The sequence below is a fragment of the Larus michahellis genome, chromosome 1 (genome assembly GCF_964199755.1).
Source record: "Larus michahellis chromosome 1, bLarMic1.1, whole genome shotgun sequence".
Taxonomy (NCBI): Eukaryota; Metazoa; Chordata; class Aves; order Charadriiformes; family Laridae; genus Larus; species Larus michahellis.
This window is the reverse complement of record NC_133896.1, coordinates 163,021,009-163,043,459: the sequence shown is the minus strand read 5'-3', so window position 1 is coordinate 163,043,459 and position 22,451 is coordinate 163,021,009. Positions and strand designations below refer to the sequence as shown.

The window sequence follows — 22,451 nt, the reverse complement described above, 5'->3', positions numbered from 1 at the left end:
ACAGAGGGTTATAAACCCTGTCCTGTCAGGCTGCAGGAGCAAGTGATTTACAAAGGATAAAAAGTGTATTTATGATCAAAGGAAGTCAGTAAATAAGGGCCAATGACTCAGTGTCTGCTCAGGAGAAAACTCCATACTGAGGGTATCAGCATTTCTAAAACCAGTCAGCTGCTAGCCAGTTATCCTGGGAAATGGCTTAAAAATTGGCATTGTGATTATAAGGTTTATCAACGCCCAAATAAACTTAAATCTAAATGGGGTCCCTTCCAACCCTACGATTCTGTGGAGAAAACAGGTATAACGAGGACAGGACTGTCTCCAAATCAAGAAATAACTTTGCAGAGGCAGCAACCCAATATGAGTGTCTTCGAGCCCACCTGATGCAGCAGCACAACTGTTCTGACAGTATTGTATCTGAACAAAACAGAGACACCTCCTTTTGGAGCTGAGATAAAGTACACGTAGCAATAAACCATAAGCATTCATTTAAGCGGGAGAAGTGGCAAGCGTAAGGTGGGATATCCTTGCCAAGCCATAGGAACAGTGGACCACCACCACACAACACCACAGCCGTGGAAACTACAGAACTGGTGCCCTCCTTGGACAGTTATGTGGCTAACGTTAAAATTCTTGCTAGTATTTCTTATTCAAAAGGTGCAGAAATAAGATCAAAATATAAAGTCTACCTTGCAGAATGTGGAGATAGGTCAAGGGGAAAAATTGTTGTCTGCAAGGTGTTGGTTTACCAGACTCTGCTTTACTGTGCAATGCAAGATATGCACATCCCATGGACACTGACAAGGCTGGACATATTTGTTCCATATGAACACATTTTGATAAATTAAGTTTGCCTAGTCTTCTTCATTTCTGTTTCTGCTCATAAGCAAGAGTCCTTTCTTGGTGCACCGATTGGAGAATTAATTAATGTCACCTTGCTTCTTAGACAAGCCTGAGTAATTCTCTAATACCAAAATGAATTTTCTACACACTGCACTGCAAAATCTCTCAGTTCTGTCAGTTCAAGATTATATTGATCCTATTTTCTATGTTAAGGTTAAGATATCAAATAAACTACTGAGCATGTCAGCAGTGGGGGAAAGATGGACCAGAATGCCTGAGACTGTTTTAATTGTTCAATTAGTAAGTTCACAATGATATTAATTGCACACGGAGGATAAGGCATTCAAAAGTGAAGCGCTCTTGATTAAAGGAAAAAATGGTTACTCAGCCACCTAGGTGACATAAAAGCATGAGAGGCAGCACATGAATGAGGCAACAAAAAATCATGGCTTGGTGAACAGAATAAAAATCTAGAATTTCTGAGGAAAAAGTCATCAAGGAAAAGTTACCTTTATTGTTTTAGATTCTGACAAGAGTCCCAAAACCATTGTTTCCACTTGATGTACCGAGAAAATTTCAGTGAGAGGAAAATTTCATCTAAAAGATATTATCCTGTATCCCGTACAAGAAATAACACTAATAAAGAACACAAGCAAGCATAACGTAAGATGAACAGAGCTTCCAGTACTTTCAGACTCACATGACGGAAAAAATTACACATTCTGATAAAGAGCACAGGAAAGAGCAATGGAAGAGGGTGTTTGTGGGTAAAACCCTTGTAGAAAGACGGTCAGTATTGTGCTTTCTGAAGCTAAGCCCCTACACAAACTGACATTTGGAACCTCAAAGGAAAGAGTGGCTAAACAGTGAGTGGAATTCAAGGTGAGCATCAAAAGAGAGGAATATTATGTCAAAAATGCTTTTTCGTATTCTGTGAAAACTGAATACATTGTAGAACTGCATTTTTTCACTACAGAGAGGAACAGCAGGTTTACAACCATTAAGAAATCTTTGAGAACAGGAAAATATAAAACAAGGAGTAAAGTCAAACAATGCTTAAAAATACAAATGCTGAAGTACAGCACAGATACCTACCATGAAAGAAAACACCAGCCCATTGACCATAGTAGGCTGGCATTACTTCTTTTCTGTCATCGTTTTTTTAAAGTATCAAAGTGTCAGAACCATAGTTAGAAAACCAGAAAGCAAAAGACAAAGAGTACTTCTCCTATGCTATGATGGCAGGTCATTCACTTCTCAGACACATACAAGAACGAGACCAAACTGTCAAACTAAAGAACAAATAATATACGGAATCAATCCTAAGGCCCAAAGGAACCTCTTGGATCATTTAATCCAGCATTAAACTAGAAGAATGTAAATTTAATTTGCATAGCAAAAAAAGCTAAGATTTTCACCAAGTGTTTCCTGCACCAAATCCAGTAGCTCCTGTATGGGCTCTAGCATGGTTTTAGTAGAGATATATAAACACATCTACCTACATGCAACTTTCAACAACTGAATTTCATTAGTACTTTTCCTGACAAATAAAAAGAAACCCCAAAAAACCCTCAAAACCCCAAAAGCTTTGTTATTAAACTCTTTTTGATGAGAAACTAAACATGGCCTTGTAAGCAGGTCCTTAAGAAGCAGCAACCAATGAAAACAGTATTGTGCCTTAAGCCTAAACAAGGATTTATTAGTTGACTCCCTTTCAACTTGTTCATTATCTCAGGAACTAACTGAACTTTTTTACCTTATTCACATAGCCATGCTTCACTCCTCACAGCGTTCACATTCTTCACAACATTCTCAAGAGGAACAACACAATGAGGACTGCAAACTGTTCTCACCTGCACAGGGCATACGAACTGTTTTCTTTACCCCTCTGCGCTCGCCAAAAACCTGTGTAATCTTCTCAAGGTGCCTATGTAAAAGTGACCCAAGCTGTCACGTCTAGGTTTATTTAGGTGCCTGCAGTTAGCGTGACTGGCAGGCTTTTGGTAGCAGGGGGCAGGCGAGAGCCTATGGCTAAGCCTGTTCTGAAGCACAGGAGATGATTAAGAAGGAAAGAGAAACAGCAGAATCGTAAGAATCGAGGAACAGCAAAAAAAACCCCACTGTGCACCGGCCCCAGCTTCCTGCACCGCTCCCCGCCTCATGTGCTGCAAAAGCAGAGGAGTGGGGACTAGGACGCGGGGAGGTGTGTAGACTGACGCCGAGACAGGTGAAGGAGGAAAGGCGTTTGTCTTTCTTGCTTTTTAACTGCTGAATGAGTGATTATAAATCTATGTTAATTGGCAGTGAAACAACTAAGTCAAGTTCCCTGAGTGGAGACTCTTCTGCCCACGACAGTGCCTCAGCTGGGACCAGGGCCCTGTTGCTCTCCGTCTGCAAGGCCTAGGAAGAAATTCCAGTGAGAAAACCAAAAATCTATCACCATTTTTGAAATAATGATTTTCAGTGGTTCAGTGGACCAACGGGGCATGTTTTAAGTCATTGTGGCTCACATTTAGAAAATGTGAGTTTTATCACTAGACAGTCTGAACGGCTTCCCTAATTACATTCTGACACCTTCACACACCAACATCGTTATCTCTTGTCATGTTACCACATGATACCTCCACAGGCTGCGGTCACGGACGAAGGCCTCCTTATTAGGCACTTTACATGCAAGTGTCTCAATCAAAGAGCTGCATAAGTGGAATAAGATTAGACCTGTTTATCAAAGTATTTAATGCTATGATGCACTTGGTAGGATAAACAGAGTATTAAAACTCAATATGCGTATCAAGCGTACATATCATCTGTAGAATCAAAGAGTCTGAACACAAGTTTCGATGAAATCATTACTGAGCCAATGCTTCCTTCGTAAGAGCTCAATCTCTCAGCCTTTAATGGGAACAGTTAAATGGAGGCTCTGACTTAACAATGACATCCCCTCATTGCTTTCTATTATCCCAGACACCAACTGCGTGAGAGCCAAGGGAGCCAGGCTGTGATGCTGATCTGCATTTCTGGCCCTCTACGACTGTGCAAAATGACACTGGCCTCATTCAGGTGGAGACGACTGTGGGAAAGGGCAGTGCGGGGAGGAAGGAGGCATATAGGAGGCTGAAAACATCCTTGCAATCCTTTTCACTGTCAGTCGGATCTCCTACTTTGAACAAATAACCTGTAAGTATCATTTTTATTCTGTTCATCAGCTCTTAATTCACTGTTCCTTATGGACCCGTACGTCTCAGAGCTGGACAAGGGGGCAATTGCCTACAACAACTAATCAGTCATAATTCACCTGCTTCTTTTGCCCATGCCAGGGACCTGGAAAGACCAAGTGGCTGCTAATACTGACACCGAGAGACCAGTGTGTCAGGTGGATGTGGAGTGATGGATGAATGAAAAGGTCAGCCTCTGCCACCAGTGACAGGCTCTTTTCTTCATCCACTGGCAGCAGGAACTGCAAGGTGGATTTTCAAGTGTTTTCTTTTATGTTGGCATGCCTTGTTAACATTTAGCCTCCTAAACATTAAAGGTGGTTTTATACATTTTTGTGTTAGGCAGTCCATGGAGAAAAAATTGGAAATAACTTCACAGAAGAACGACAAAGAGCAGGTCTTTATAGTACTCCTAGTCACAAGTCTCGCGTTACTTACTGTCCTTTGGGGCCAGGAACTCCTGCTGGTGCAGACTCAGAGGGAGGTGGGAGCGTGCTCTGCTACAATCCCTGCACAGGGGTGAGTAGGGCATCCTTCCTTAATGCAAGTGTCTCACTTTGACCACTGCACTACTATATCAAAACATGGGTCACTTCTACTTTCTCTTTAAGAACGTGTATCAGTCTCCTGCAGCCAAATATACTATATAGGTGCCCACATAAACAAATGGACTTGTAGCTCTGAATGCTTGCTGCTTCTAATAGTACCTCATTGGGGATCTGATTTAGGCTGACTTTTCAGCTTTTCTTCCAGACTGGTGTGAGCATCCTTCCTCCCTTTCCAGCTGTTTGGTTTTCATGTGTCCCTCACACCTCACCGCTCAACACGCTGCTCAGCCACTATGAATATAATCCTTGAGACAGGTACACAACCTCTAGGCGACATTAAATCTCTCATGGAAAAGGTACTTAAGGAACTGGGGTAGTGAGGTGCAAAAGCCAGATTCACATATACTATCTTAACTTTAATTTCTTCCTTCTGAATGATGAATCTAATGCCACCCCAATCTTCTTCCAGTCTAAGAGCAGGATCTTTGCAATTCAAACTGTTTGCACACTCAAAAGTCTTTTCCCAATCATAAAAGGATTAATGAGAGAACTAACATAACTCCCGTGTTCAGTAGATAAAATTTCAATTTATGGGTAAACAAAGGGGCTATTTTGATCCCTGTAGAAGTCTGTTATTAAAACAATACCTAGAAGTGATTTGAGGAAGTTTATTTTGGCCACACTGTGATGTCTCCTTTAACAAACATTAACTTAGGTTCACTTTCAATCTAACCATGGAAAACATTTTCAACAGTGACATGTAAAATCTTTTCTTCTAATTACCAATTTTAAAAAAGGCTTTCAACTGTAGGCATGACAAGAATATTTAAATTCTGGTTCACATATTATAAGGGAAAAGGCCTTATAATAAAAGTGGGAAATATTTGAGACCTAAAGCTCTATTGCTGTTTTACAGCCCATGAAATGAGATGATTTTGCTGGCTCATTGTGCCATCAAAGTGTGTTCACTTCTACTGTAAGGCAAGTATGGTTTAATATAGATGTAATTTCTGTATATGTGCTTTGAAGCACTCCTTACCATTGAATTTTCACTATTTGTCTCCAAGATACAACAGGTGTGTGCTTATCTCCTATACGTAAACCGCACATTAATATGGCAGTCTTTTTCAAATACTCTCTGCAGGCACCAGATGTAATTACGATCATTTAATAGGGTACCGGCCCTAGCAAATGACAGATAGGTTGACGATACAGCATAGAATAAGATCTCCTTCTTCTCCTTTCAGAATGATCTTTCATGTCTTAAAACTTCTTTCCCTTACTTTCTAGAATATTTTTTAACTTTTATGTATCTTTCATTCTGGACCTCCTTTTCCTTTAGAGAATATCCAAAGCACTGTAAATCATGAAATAACATTCTCTAGGATTACATGAAGAGTAAGATCAGCAATGTAGCTGCAAGTGTACATCTGTAAATGATTATAGATGATTGCACCCATGAGGCATGTGGAATGATTACTAGCCAGATGTTACAAAAATCTGAATGCAAAAGGATCTGTACTTTGTGGAAAGTACAGGTAAGCAGGAAAATTGCCCAGGATCCAGCAGCAACAAGGATTTTGGCACATTTGTGTCTACGTGGTACCGTTTCCGGCAGCACCCACATACACAGCTCTACCAACAGCCTTAGTGTGGTCCTGATAGCAATTACTGCCATGTTAAATTTTGCCCAAAGGTAGATGCACGCTCAGATAAACAGTGGCATGGAAGGCAGAAGTACTTGTCATAGTTCTCCAGTTGCCCAGCCTTGCATGGTCTTATTTCATTCAACAATTATATTTATGCTTTTTAGATACGTCAGATCAAAATAGATTTGAAAATACAATTGCATGCCTCATGAGTTGTACAATTACTGGGGTTTATTCACAAAACAATGGTCATTTTTCTCAATATTTAGCTCAACATTTTTTGCATACTTCATGATGCTGTCGTCCTATTAGCTACACTCTATGGAATTAAACACAGCTAGGAAAAACACAGAGAAGAAGAGAATTAAAGCAGAAAGAAGAAACAGGCCAACTGTGAAAGTACCTGATGCTCTCAGTGGGAGAGAAGGATGAAAACTGTTCTGATATGAAGGAAACATCAACCTTTTTTACAAGCCTGAATCAAAATCAGCTAAGAAGTCTGAGAAAGAGAAGGGCTTGACAGTACTATACAGGTACAGGCAATAGTAAGGAGCTTTGCCACCCACATGCATACAGCCAGCCAAGCCTTTCATTCATATCCTTTCTCTTACTCCCACTCAGCCCCACAAGTAGCATTCGAAAAGTCTTTCAAGCATCCTGATGGATAAAAGACTTCATTTAATATGAAGGCTCCCACTGCATAAGAATAAAACCTACTTAAGAAGTCAGGTTCTCTGTCAAACTGTTGGAAAGAGTACTCTGGTTTCTAGTGAGTTCATGAGCAACTTACTAGAAGCCAGCAGCCTCTCATTAGCTGGAACCTGAAACATCTGAAGTCAATTCACCTAGGGGGACAGATTATTTTTTCTCTATTATTCCTTCCTCCCATTTCAGAACTTCACAGAGAAAAGGATTTGGAGTACTGAGGCCTTAGCTAATTGGTTCTCCACTCAACATTTCATTAATTCTCCAGTTTCACAAACAGTTCTAAGACAGACCTCTGTGACTGTTGCTCATACCTGTCATAGAGGTATAGCCGGACAGAACTGCCCTGTCTTTTAGTAATTGCATTCCCATTTGAGATAACACTGGTAAAGCTGGTAAAACTGACTGGTATTAATTTCATTCTACATCCAATGTAGAAATATGTACACTGAAGAACAGAGGCATTAGCTGTAGGTATATGCTGCTGTGGCCCATGCTTGAAAAAATTACCTTCACAAACGTTAGGTGTGAGTATTATATTATTAATACATATCAAAAGGGTGCAGGCACTGAAGAACCTATGGCACAAATCTTATTGTATTATTGCTGTACAAATGCAGAAAGGAAGCAGGTTTCATAAAGACATGAGAAGCACTTGACGGTCTACATCTTGATTTTAAAAAGCTTTTAACATTGTCTCATCATGACAACATACAGAAACATGGCTAGGTGAAACTACTCTGTGATGGGTGCAAAACCATTTGTTAAGTGTCCTTATGAGCAGCTATTAACGAAACACTGTCAGAAAGGAAGACTGTCAACCAAGGTTCCAGCAGACTCTGATCTTGGTCTGGTTCTATTTGTTTTTTCACTCTTGACCAAGTTGAGAGAAAATAAATTATTCTCATCGAATTTCAGATAAAAGTAAGCTAAGAGGCACTAAAAGTATTCAGGAGGAAAGAATTAAAATTCCAGAACAACTTTGCAAATTGAAGAAATAATCTGGGAAAGAAAAAAAAATAGTATGCTATTCAACGGAGACAAATGGAAGGGTCTACATTTAAAAAGAAATAATCAAGTAAACAAATAGAGGACGGGAAGCAGTGATGGCAACTCTTTCTAAAGGAGACAAGGGCTGTAACAAATCAGAAAAACACATGAATCACTCATAGCATACTGTTCTGAAAATGGAAAACATCTCACTGGGATGTAGAAACTGTAATAAAGCTTAAAGACACATAAAGTAATGGCTCTACTGAGGTATTCTGCCAGTACTGCACTTCAACAAAGAGGTGAATCAGCTGGAGAAAGTCTAGAGAAGGACAATAAGAATAACTTAAGGTATAAAATACATGTCTTTAAGCAAAAGACTGAAACATTTGGAGCTATATGGCCCAGCAGGGCCATAGAGGGTAGAAAAGGCACAATGATAGTCTTGAAAGATGCAGAAAAGCTTTTTTAAAAATTTTTCTCTGTGTCAATAGTGAATAAGGTGAGAAATTATGACCTAAAATGGCAAAAAAAGAAAAATTCAGGTTATACTTTAGGAAAGGCTTCCTAAGAGTACAGACACTGAAGCAGTGCAGTAGATTGTCTAGAAAGATTGTGAAGTCTGCTTCACATTGGAAGGGGATGGCCTAGATTATCTTGACAAGATGGCTTCCAGCCATATTTATCAGTAGTCTATAACTATATTCTTCCTTAAACAATACAAACATACCTGCATAGAAGCACACATAAACCAGATAAACAGAACACCTCAAAACTAAAAATAGAAAATTTGGGAAATAAATACTTTGTCAAATACCAAAACTTACACTATCATCTTTCCAATTTTCATTTCTTTAAAGCCAAAGCCACTTACAAAAGTGGGAACAGGGTACAGCCAAAATTAAGGGATTTTCCAAATATGAAACCACTTGGCACAGCCCTCACAGTATAAAAAACTCTAGTACCTTTTATCTGATTAGGACAGTTTGGTCTTCAATGAGTAGTAAAATTGTAAAAAACCCTCCCTTTTTCTTTAAAAAGAAGAAAAATAACAGAAATAATCAAATTCAAATATGCATAGCTTGTACTTATATACCGCAAATTAAGTAGTGCTAATTATACAGTAGCTGCCAAATGCTATGCTCTTGTGATTTTTGTAATGATAGATTTCAGGAACCAACAGGACAGGCTGCATAGTAATACCTGCAAGTAAAATATCAATGAATGAATACAAAAAATAGTATAGTTACACAGAAAAGATCTCCTGCATTACTTACCTGTTAACTACATAAAAAGGTGCATTACAAAATGAAGATTTACGAACTATTGATGAACTTGCTGATTATGACCCTATTTATAACATTCCTAATTTGAGGAAGCTTATTTAACATTTCGTGACAAAGCTGCTATGTCTTACCCAGTATTTTAAAGTTTAGTAATCAGTTTTCAACTGATAATCAACTTAACTTCTGGCTGCTGTACCAACAGTGTTACATCCTGGTTACCTCTTTCTAGACAAAAACAACGCATCAATGGCAAGTCTCCTAAATCTATTGGCAATCTTTGACCTTTAAAATACAGAACTCAGAATGACATACTTGTAAAGTATAAGACTGCAACTCAGGAGTCCAGAGTTTGAGCCCTGTTTTTTAAATCAGCATTGCAGGCACCCTGGACAAACTATTTCACCTGTCTTTGCCAATCATCTGCCCTCACCATTAAAAATATACTGGCCTCCTTTAGTAAGCACTCTGAGCCTCATTCAAATCATCGACCCGCTTAAGCTTGCCTAAGGCATTGCAACTACTGTTCCCTGGTGACCAGGTAGGCAGCTGGAATAACAGCCCTCAATGCCACAAACAATTTTGCATGTCAAGATAAGAAGGGCGATTTCAATCTGAGGCACAATTCTTCTGGTGATACACCTATCCCACGCTCCCCTGCCAAACCACCTCCAACTAGAGAACTTACTTACATGTGGATGTTTTTAACTTCTAGTGTGAACTCAGCTCATGTTCACCCAGGCACGGCACTATGCCACTGCCTTAGGAATCTGAAGGTTGCCTGAGAGATCAGACAGGGTTAGCCTTTGAGATCTACTGAAGAAAAAATTTACATAAAAGATAGGTACTATCAGTAGTGCTATTCAGTTAGCAGTACTGGTACAACTGGTACGCTTCTGACTCCCAGAGGAAACAGAATGGAGCTTGGTTGAAATCAGTCTCTCCCTTTCTCATGAGAAAAAAGAAAGGACACAAATGGCAGGTTTTGTTCGGAAAGCATTTGGTAGCGCAGAGTACTTATTGTAACAGGACTCTGAGACTATCTCTTGTAACTCTCTGGCTCATTGTGTATATTCAGCCGCCTGGGAACCAACTGAAGTGATTTCAGCTCTAAAGGCTTTCCATATTCAAAAAGACTTTTTGGAGAACAGTCGTTCAGTCATTAAACCTCTTTATTACCTTCAAGTTCAGCTGGGGCCAGGACAACAGTCTGGAGATCAAGCCAGGAAAAATGAAAAAAAAAAAAGCTTATCAGAATCAGAGAGATGCAGCAGAAAGAATACAGCCTGCAGGCATGCTTTATCATTTGAAGGGACTTCCCTACCTGTGCTAAAATGAAAATTTACAGCTGCAGGCTCCTGTTGGACCTTTGTCTGTTAAACGAATGTGAGGTAACCACAATGTTCTGACAGGGTAACTGTGTATTTTCCATTTGGATATGCATCTTGCCACAGCTGCCCATGCTCTTGCCACCTTTCCTTGAATTACTGTTCTGCGCTCGTTTCCTTGTGGGGATGACACGACACATTGCAGCTAGCAGAAAATGTATTCTCCTGGTGATTCTGCGGTGTTTCTCACAAAACACAAATTACACCTGTATTGCAAAATCTGCCTGACTCCCAATCATTTTTCTGGGTGGTGCTCTGACTTACACAATTCGGATGGAGATTGCCACAGATACACATGATCTAATTTTCTCTCCCCCTTTCTCTTTAGTACCAAGGTGATCATCAAAGTAATTCTGGGTGGGGTTTTTTGCATGGGAATTACTACTAAAATTAGACAAATAGGATGAATTATGTACTCTAAAATTAATCATAAATAAACCACAGAAATTAGTCATTGCATTTGCATACTGGTGATAATCAACGGTTGACTCCTTTAAATAAAGACATTGTTTTAAAGTTATTTAAATCCTGGGATCCCAGGCAATGTAAAAATAGATTATAACTTCATCATTCCAAAGCAAATAGCACAGCTTCTCTTTCTGGCATGTGCTCTACTTGAACAGAATACTGATTGCACTTGATATCTTTTCAGTACAGACATGAGCTAGCTGTTCTATTCATTTCATAAACATTTTTAAATGGATACTGAAATGGATGTTACCAGTAAGACAGACCTATCTCATTAAAGCCACTGTAGCCCAGCTCTTGCCTGCTTAGTCCCAGATCTTCAAGGTCCATGCATTTAAATCCAGGTGGGCACTGGTAACCTTCTTCCAGCTCTCTGGAACAGTGGGTGTCTGGGATAGCTAAATTATTCCAGGTTACATTTCTGTGAAAAATACAAAATGAAGGTGTTACATAAACTCAACCCATAGCTAAACTAAATACTTGAGAGGACTAAAGTGAAAAGTTCATCAGCTATTATTTTTGCTATCTGATTCTTTGGTGTATGTTACTTTCATTAATTAAGCACTTATTGTAAAGGGCAAGCTAAAAGTCTCCTAAGACTTTAGTCTTATGTAATGATAGTACAAATACTTAACAGCAGAAGGTTCAGATGCCTAGAAACTAATGCCTAGAAACCCCATCAAAAATGGAGACTCTTTAAGACTTAGAGGAGTTAACATACAGCTGCTCCAACTGCCCTTTAATGCAGTTTGGATACTTACTGCTTCAGGCTCCTTTGAAAATGCTGAGAGCGTGTTCAACAGCAGTCAATACTGTGACTTTGACTTCCACAGACATTACCTGAGCTAGCTTTGACACTCTTTAAAAGGATCATTGTGGACAACTTGTCAGCAACCTGAGCATGTATTCAGCTTCTTATACCTTAGTCAGGCCAGGTTCCCACCACAGGTGGATAGCCACAGTCACAGGCAAGAAGTCAAATCATTACATGTTTAGTGCAATTAGTATCTAGGTATTGATGTGACTGAAACAGATCTGATTCACTTTTAGGTCAGTCCAGTAATGATTTGGTAGAACAGCTGAAAAAATCTGAACTGGTTTGAACTGGTTCAAACTGATTTATGCTGGTAAATGTAACACTGAAAAATGGAAAGACCATGAGACAAGGGGCAGCACTGCAACACACTGTGTTGGCCATTTTTTACTGTTGCCAGAGGCTGAGCATCACTTGTCTTCCCAGCTCCTTTGGCACCTGGGGCTGAGCTGCTGAAGAGGCTCTGTCACACTGCACCACAGGGGGAATTCAGGTAGGTCATCGCTAAGGGACATAGAAGTTAAAGGAGAGAGAGGACAAGTTTGTATCTCCCCGTCCTGTTAAATCTGTGGCTGTGGCATGTACACATACAGACGTGTATCCAAGTACTCCCAAACTTCAGTAAGCAGAAGCTCGGGCAGCTGATTCCCCCTAAGCATTTACAGCACCCAGTTAGTAATCGCAATACATAGTCCTTTGCCAAAACCAAACGCTGGTCACCCCATTTCCCAAGAAGTAGCTTAGTTAAGAGGTAACCTTAGCAAACTGCCCCCCTCCACCCTGAGCAGGTCCCTGTTAGGGCCTACAAAGCAACACAGCACAGTATTACAGAGCAGAATGGGGGTTCCTGGTACTTGTGCTATGAGTTAGCTGGGCAAACCAAAGAGAAGAAAGGTTGTAATCTGACATAGCTCCAACTGCGCTCAAAAGGCACACAGCTAAGCAACATCCATTTTTCTCCTTGCTTCTATTCTCTCACCCAGCAAATGAAAATCCTGATTTTTGGTTCAGTCCTAGGGCGAATCAGACATGAAAAGCTAATCACGGTGAGTTCTGGTCTCAGAAAAAAAAACAGTCGATAGCATTTTTCCATTCACGTTCAGGTTGATTCTGACTTCCTGGTCACAGCACAGACTTTTAATATAGAAACACCCAAAATGAATTCTGAAAGTTACAAAGAAAATCTTGTAGCATTTACCCTGTTATCCTGACGCTTCAGACCAATGCCTTAAAATTCATCATTTTAATTAATCTTGCTTGTCCACAGAAAAGGTGAAACTTTTCAGTCTGCCCTTTAGTATAATTGTTATCTTATTGTTCTTCTGAAAGTCCTTTTCTTTTACTCTAACTCACAGATGCATTTTGACAACTAAATTGGATGAATAAAGCTTTAATTACTTTATTTTTCTTGCTATTATGCACTGTATGTGATAGCAATAGGTTAGTCTAAATTTGTCAGTGTGAAACTGAAGCTTCCTACACAATTTTTCTTTGACAATTATAAATGCAGAGGAATAACTGTAGTTGCACCCATCCTGTAGTCATTTCTTCATGACACCAGAGTGCCATACGTATCTGCATGGATGCACACAAAGACACAAACAGTTTCAGCTGAGGTTTTAAAGAACAACCTGAAATTTAGCTATGTGCATAACTAGAAAGACAGACAGATACACAAGGATAGGTGTACTCATTTCACTTTTTCTAAACCTGCTCGGCACATATCATTCAAGGATTTAAAAATTCATCTGGGCACCTTAATTCCTTTATACTAGAATATGTTAATTCATACCTTGTTGTATGCTTTAAGTATGCTAGATTTATGATACTGCCATCTAAAAGCCACTATAATATATGGGATTATCATAAGAAAACATTGCATGAATATTTTCAGAAATGAAAATTAATTCATTGGCTCAAGTAGATTCAGAAACCTGGCTACTGGTAGCTATTGAATTTTACATTATGGTTTGCATTAGAAAATCCCTCAGATCCAAGAGGCTAGCAGCATGAAGGCATATTATTAATAGCACTGCTGGCTCAACCACTACAATGCAAAGCACTCGTTCTAAGTGCTTCATTCAAACCTAGGCCATTTTTGTATCACATCAAACCTCATGAAGAAAAAAAGCTGTCTCCATGCACTGAGTATGATTTAGGCTAAAAAGGAAGAATCTCTGCTTATAGTATCTGTACCTGTACAGATATAGGCTTTTTAGGACCAATGTCACTAAGCAATTTGTGTCCTGCCTCAAGACAGTGAATAAGCATAACTAGTCTACATGGACTAGGCAATATTAGATATCTAGTTTAGAAAAGGCCAGATGTTTTCAATATAAGATTATTTGGTTTATTCGTTCCCAGGCCATACTCAACATCAAATAAGTACTGAGATGCTGATTCAGCACCTAACTTGTTTTAACCATCTCAAAAGTTCGATTAGGCAATGTGCTTAAATATCTTCCTGAATTAGGAGCCTTAACAAAATTGCGAATTCTTGCAACACGACCAAAGAAATAATTCAATGCAATAGACCAACTGAATATTTCTACGCAGAATATTCAATGTGTATGTAGTACAGCATCAACCCAACAGGTGAGCTGAGAAATTAGTTCTGCACAGGAACGCAAAGGATGCAGAAGGAGATAATTGACTCCATATTGCTTGATAAGAATCCTTCAATAATAAGATTCTTGCAAAAGACATAAGAGTGCTACTCTGACATGTTTTTAACTGCCCGAAGAACGTTCTGACTACATACATACATACGTAAGTACACCACAAGAAGAACCTGAATTTATGTGTCTTGGCAGTACACGTGGCTGTTTTCCGTGGTATCTGTAGCAAAACTGGCCTTTCAACCACTGTGTGCTCATGTGAGCACAATCTGCCTTTGAGCACCATCTTTTCATTAGGGCCATTCTTCAAAGAGAGGTTTTGGCAACTTAAAAGACAAATTACCTGAGGTAGCTCCTAACTTCCTATTTTCTGTTAGCCTGACTTTCTCTGCCGAAAACAGAAATGGAGAAAAAATGGGATTTTTTAATTCTGGTATTCTATCAATTTTCTAGGATATCACCAGAAAACTATTCAAAATTACCATTCTAGTCACGTAGTTTCCAGATCCAGAAAATTAAAGAAAAAAATTCAGAAGGACATTTATTGATAAGGTATTGCAAAAAAAAAAACCACCCTATGGCCAATTAGGTAAAGAAGTCAATAACTAAAAGTGAATTATCTGGAGTTGAAGGTTTCCTGTATTAGTTGAAAGGAACCCTATGTCTGTCTCTGCACCAAAACCAGGCACTGCACAGCTGCTGACTAAAGAACTATCGCGTTGGTAAAAATACCATAGCAGTCATAAAAAATGGCTGGCGGATCACGAAGCAAGTAAGTAGCAACTGTACAGCTTCCGAATAGGGAGTAATACATTAACCGGACCTCAGAGGAATTGGCAATGGTTTCTGTGCTATATTCTGTGCATTTTCATTAGTGACCTGCGGGACTGTGTGAAATCAGCTTCACCAAAATCACACAAAGCATATGCTGAAGAATGGCAAAAACCTTTGAGAATAGAGAGATTACATAGTTCTGAAGAGCTTAAAGGTTACTCTCAATAACTGTGATTTAATGTCAAGTAATGAATTCAGAAAGTGATAGAACCTACATGCAAAATGGACACTGCTGTATAGAAAGTACTAATATAGAAATAGGCTTGAATCAGATGATTGATAAGAGATTGATTCTCTTTAAGACATCAAGAATTCATACTTTCCTCTTCTGCTATATGCATTTAGACATCTAACTCTGAGCATGCAATTTTGAAAAAAAATTTCCATTTCTATACATTTTTTGAAAAGACGCTTCTGTTTTTCCATATTGCCAGAACACAAGGCAAAAGCACCAAGCTAGTGAGAATACAGCAATAAACCTAAAATAAATCCAGAAGAGAGCACAGAGCTCCATGCTGCAGAGAAGTTCCTGAAGCTTAAATTAAATTGATTCTGGGACAGGATCACTCAATAAATATTTTCTGATGAAATAATACTGAGGTTCTACATGGACTTTATATAAGTTACCTCATGAGTGTTATTAATACTGCTTTCTTACATTATATAGGTGAATGATATCTACTTAATTTGTCTTTATTCTGAAAACCAGGGTGATCTACTTCTGTGAAACACCTTCATTGCACCGTTCTAGACAATTATTATAGCCCATGAACTTTTTTAAGCTTTAAATTCTATACTGTATCAGTATTTTTTGAAATGAGATATAATTTACAGGCCGGATTCATAGTGGGAAAATAAGGTCAGCTGTGTCATGAGCATCCTGGTTTTAACAGTGTTTTTGGAGCTTTCTTTGAAGCACCAAAATATAAATGCAAGATATGTATAGATGGGCAGATTAATGACAACGCAACCTCTCAGGTCACAGATCTGAAACAGCAAATACTAATTTCTAGGGTAGCAAATACTAACTTCTTTCTTGCTCATTTCTTACTAAAACATTTAGTCATACAAAAGAACAGATTTTTACATCAAATGCAGAATAAGCTCTATTTAGGCACAAATACTTTGCATTCTAGATTTAAAGCCCCCTCCTGCAATTGAGCGCATGCAAATACCCCAGACTTGTAACTCAATTTGATTTTCCTCACACAGATTGCTAGTGCCGTTTGGGATGCCTGATGGTGACCCTCTTAACCTTTAGATGCTGATCTAGGAAGTCACAGGTCTCTGTAGGTCCTGTGCCACACCTGAGAGCCCTGTGCCGTACTTGAGTATCTTGGACACATTAGTTATTTCAAGTAGCACTAAATGCCTATACACGGATAACTGCATCAGGCCCTTCGAGTTAAAAATTGATGGTTCCTATGGTCAATAAGCCAAGTCACCAGCCTTAATTTGCTTTCCCCCTATACCACCATCCAGTTTTAGAGCACAGAACCTTGTTTTCCGATCAAGAGACTTAAAGAAGATAAATTACAGAAATGAAAAACAACCAAAACAAAGATATTGCTGGTGCATTCATAATTTTTGGCTGTAATTTTATACCAATAAAAATCAGGAAATCTGAGATTAAGGTTCCTGTGACAACACTGTACCAGTAACATTGTGCAGAAGGGAGGTTTTAAATACTTCTTCTATTTAGAATATGTCCTCTTAAAAGCTCATGCCAACTACTATACAGCTGCTGATATCACCAGGTAGTTAAAAATATTTCTTTCATATTCCAAGTTACTCTTGTTTTCAGAAACTCTGGGAAGTTAAAAGATAGGAATCTGAATTGGAAAAATACTTGGTTTTTATCTGATTCCTTGTGATAAACAAACCGGAGAAGGGGTAAAGTTTATTTGTTGCTTGGTGACCGTGAAAGCAATCTAAGCACCTAGGCAAATATCCTTTCATTTGTCCTTTTAAATGTGTCTTTTATTCCCACATCCATATCTTAATTCTTACTGTGCTAACCCAATCAAGTCCATTTTCTCCAATGGGAAGCTCTGAAGATACAACTGCTATTAACAGATGGTTCCTAGACTACTTCCTTACGCTACTGCTCTTTTTACAGAAAGACCTAACAATAACAACAGCGACTCCTGCACAATTGTTAGAATAATAAGTTTGTGTTATAATAATTATAAAAGAACTTTGTTTCTATCATGAAGTTTTCTTTTGATCATTTTCATAATTATTATGACATTATGACTTCAGCTTAACAAGGAAGATACTAACATATAAATCAGTGATATTGATATTTCTAAAATTTGCAATAGTAGTTTATCATTATTATTTGGCACATTCTTTTCAAAGTGTAATCACTGTCAGCTAACTCTCCTGTCACTGAAGTCAGACACATACATAACCGTTAACTTCAGTGAAAAGGAGTCATACTGTAATTGAGTTCTATTGATAGATCTTCCAGTCTGTGCAGAAAGAGATTGCAATTTAGGACAGTGCTGCAGCTGGAGTCATTACAGGTTCTAGATAATCCAGTAACAGGATCATCCAAACTCTCTGGTGATAGTTAAAGAAATTTCAGAGTACCTCTCTGTCTTAAAGATTACAGATATGTCTAGGCACAATTCTTCCTCCGATATTTTATAATCTTAGCATTCCCAAGGGTCATTTTTAAATGTTATGTTTTACTTTCAGACAAACTTAGGTCTAAAGTCATCATTACAGAACCGGTTTCCTGTTCTTAATTTGAGAACAAAATCTGTTTTATCATTAAAACTGTAAGTGTGAAAACTTCATCCATATTTAATGTTTCTCATAATTATATCTGTAATTATAACTATAAAGCTTTCAAACCTTTCTGGTAACAGATTGTCTCTGATATTTATTTATTATTTTTATCACATTAAAAGATAAGATAGGGCATGCTTAAAGGACTCACAATTCTAGAAACACTATAAACACAAAGCTTAAGCTTTGGCAACATGCCATATTTTCCATTTTAACTTGGCAAACACAGATTTCAGTACTCAAGAATTAGTAACTGAGGAGAATATCAGACAGCATCTGCTAGGGGTAATTATACTCAAATCAACAGGCCCAAATAACTCAGGGCATCTCTCATCTCTTCTATTAATTTTTAATAAAACTTGAAATAGCAGGGAAATTCCGGAAGAATGCTAATGTGCCATTAATTTTTAAAGAACAAGCAGCACGACTGGGTAGCCTGACATCCACCAAGACAAAAGAAAGAGCAAGGTGATACAAAGTCTAATTGATAAAGAGTAAAGAACATGAATGTTATTAATGGCTGGCAGTATGGATTTAGAGAAAATAATTCTCATCATATTAACATGATTTTGATAAGATTACAGATTTTTCCAATAAAATTGCCTAGCTTAGACTTTGTAAAGTGATTCATTCAATAACACATGACTATTTAAGAAGTTGTCACTATGTAATATCAATAAAGCACCTGCTAAATGGGCTGAAAACTGATTAACTGACAGGTCAGAAAAACACTTACCAGAGAAATGATCATCATGATCTTCTGTAATCAATGAGGGAGAAACAGGTATAAAATCAAGAATATGGATAGAAATATAAATAACAATGAGGACAGAGAAGTCTGACAAGTTATCAGGATCATTTGGTTACCTGGATCCAGTAAAACGAAATGTGTTTTAATACAGCCAAATGCAAAGTTATAGAGGTAGGACCACTGAAAGAAAACCTTATGGCCTATGAAATACAAGGGATAGAAGAGGATGGAGATACTGTATTATAGGATATAGATGCGACATGAGAGTTTGAGATGAGGGGATATAATAGGGCATCCTCTCATATTTGTCCCAATAACATCATGGTAAGAAAGAGCCAGTGCTTTCCCAGACTGTACAAGTAAAGCAATAATGAATTAATGTCCCTCTCTGTATGGCACGGATACAAATTATGATTAATATTACATACAGGGGTTTTGTTCATATTTTTTAAAATTTTTGAAAAATTGAGGAAATCACACTAAACCATGAAAATGAGAACGCTGGAGAACATGCTCTGCAGTAAGAGACTGAAAGAGCTGAACAATGTTAGCTTATTAAAAAGCATATTGAAAGGTGCCTCAATTGTGTGTAAGTGGATTCACACAGAGAAAATACTGGGAATTAAGGTTCTGTAATCTAGCATAAAAAAATATAACACGAATAGAAAGCTAACAGTTGAAGCCAGATGATGAATTAGGAACATATTCTTTAACAGTGAAACAGTTTTGGGTATACACAAAAAGTTCCTTTTCTTAGGAATTGTTCTTCTGCCAACTAATCACGAATAGATACCTATCCAGGAGACACACTGGAGTCAGACGCAAGCTATAAGGTTTCATAGAGGGGAAACAAAATGAAGTCTGACTAGATGATCCAATTGTTTCTTTTGACTCTAAATCCAATATACAGACAATGTAATATTTTACTACTGCTAATATATAGTCTTTCAGTGTATTTGCCCCAAGGTACATAGATTTTTATACCTTATCATTCAGTTCAGATCTTTTATTCGTTATTTATATGTTCAGTTTCAGGTCTCAGTATTGTGGTTTTTTGACAGTTTTCACAGTCCTCTAGTGTCTAAGCTTGAGCCTTTGTGTACAGAACTTGGAGATTCTTACTTTTTTGGTCATTTTTTCAAGCAGAGAATTGTTTACATATTTAGTCAACAAATTAAGAAAAGTCTAGTCTTACTCTCTTTCTCCTCCCACCCATATTCACTAATAAGGCATGATTAAATTAGACTGCCTATTACATGAGCAGTAATATGAGGAAAAGTTTGATTTGATTTTGATTGTAGCTTTCTTTCATTTGATACGTGACCTAAGTTAGGGTCTACAAAATGTGCCTTTGATGTTCCATCTATTCCTCTTCACTGCACAGGAATTTTGAAGAGGTTCAAATTAAATCACCAACCTTATCTCACACTTCAGGATGCGAAAATTCAAAGACTGAGACCTTATCTGAATCGCTAGAAGCAGCTGCACAATAAAAGGCTGCAGCTCTGTTGTCCTGACTTATCCCCCCTCATTTTAGGCAATGAACACGGAGAGAGAGAAACACACCTCCAGAGATTCGGAGGTCAGTGGGTTCAGAAGCGCCCTTCTCTCTCTGCTAGACAGAGACGGAATTGAAGGCATTTAGGTTCTTAACGCAAGTGCTAACATCAAAATCACATGACTCTGTACTCATGGCAGATCGTTTATGTTATGCAAAGCCAATGCTGTTATTGCCCAAATGAAAACAGGATGGTTGTGGCTACTTAATAGTTTTGACAATCTATTGGTTTGATCGGTAGTTACTGGCATTAGAGGAAATTAAATTCAAATCTCTCTGTCATTACCGTTCAGTGTAACAAAGCCACTGAAGTTAATCACAGAAAAATGAATCAAAGAAGAAATCTCTTCTATGGGCAGTGCTGGAATGTACATCCAGGCACTAGAAAGCAAAGCTCAAAGAAGAAATGGATTTGTTCCAGTATGGATTTGTTCTTGAAGAAGTATGCATGGGATTTTAGCTATCTTGAGATTTTACCAAATGCCACGTGGTATAACAACTCTAAGACCCATTTTTGTGACTGCTACAATCAATCACGAGGGAGCTGAATTCAAATAGCAATTGCGATATATGTATGCTAATGCAAGACTTGTTCCACAGGAAATCAAAACAAGGTGAATTAATGGCGTTCATACAACAAAGAAGGCTGTCGCTACAAGTGCTGATACATAGGAAATAAACAGGAAGAGTTACAAACAAATCTATCTAGTTTGCATGAATCTGCATTTCACCGAGGTGTATCAAATTAGACTTATTTACAAGTTGAAGTGATCCCATGCCTACGGTACCTATTACAATCCAAGAAAGTATTTCCTTAGAGAATTTAAAAGAAAGAGTGTTCTCTTTTAAATTGCAAGGACATAAACTGAAATATATGGAACAATCTAAGATGAAGACTGTATCCATTTTGATTTTAAAGTATGTTCAGGATCACTTCAAAAACCTAAGTTTGCGTTATCAGACTTACCTGGATTAAATATAGAAAAATACCTTCTGAGTAGCTGTCTACCAACTATAGACAGGGACAACACAAGGTCATTAAACTGCATTATCGGATTTGAAAATCATAAGCCTGAAGTTCAGCTGGGATTCACTTCCACCAAAGCTCACAGGCACCTTTGGACCCATCACCGATAAGAGCAGAGTTAGCTACAACTAGCGAGCAGGGGAGGTCCACTCTCTGGACCACTGCACCATGCAGTTTTATCTCAACAAACCTTCTGCTTAAGGTAATTCAGGGTAATCCTCAGCATCATAAAAGAGTACTGCCCTGAATCCAAATCTAAACTACATGCAAAACAAATTTCTTCCTAAAGCTCGTGTTGCAAAGTGTCAAGACCATACACAGGATGCCTTCATCAAATGCATTTCCACAGGCTAGTCACTAATGCAACATCTGAAGTGGCAGGAGATGCGAGTCCTCATAGCAAAAGAAAGGGGCCCCTATCACCGAGCATCTAAGAACAAATTTTCAACCTCATCCAGCTAGCTCAAAATAGAAAGCTAACTAGCATATGATGATAGAACTGGCTGTTCCACCAAAGCTCTCACTTGACCCAGAAGAAAGCAGCTGGATCTCTCCGTTTTATAGCACGACTGGTACAGAAGGCTGACAGGAAGACTTGCTGCCAAAACTGGATCACTGTTTTATCTGGTGAAAGGGCTTCACTGACAGGGCATTACATACAGAGAACAGTATCTTTAAAATATACAGCTGTAGAACCTCAGTAAGGTCAAATAATTTTGTCAATAAAGGATCTGAAACATTGCTGGATCTCCGAGAAATCCAAATGTAAAAGCCCAAATTAGTCTAGCTTTCAAGCCTACAGGCTACATCAGCTCAAGAGAGAAAACTAAATGAGCCACTGACAGTCCGTAACCAAAGCTTGTTCTTCAAATAACAGCTGAAAAGCCCCCTCATTAACCTGCCAAGTAGAAAGTGTAAAAAAAATTGGTCTGGATTGTAGTTTTAATACTGCCCCTAGGCAATGTCC

General features: G+C 38.4%; 1 protein-coding gene across 4 annotated transcripts in view; it reads right to left on the bottom strand.

The window, feature by feature from the left end:
- Positions 1-22,451, bottom strand: part of NALCN (sodium leak channel, non-selective) — a 232,194-nt gene that overhangs the window by 167,723 nt on the left and 42,020 nt on the right. For 3 of the 4 annotated variants that reach the window (XM_074562155.1, XM_074562147.1, XM_074562164.1), the window contains one exon: positions 11,353-11,507. The exons of the other annotated variant lie outside the window; for it this stretch is intronic. In XM_074562155.1, coding sequence (XP_074418256.1) covers positions 11,353-11,507 — 155 coding nt within the window. The remainder of the gene's footprint in view (positions 1-11,352; positions 11,508-22,451) is intronic. 4 annotated transcript variants of the gene reach the window in all.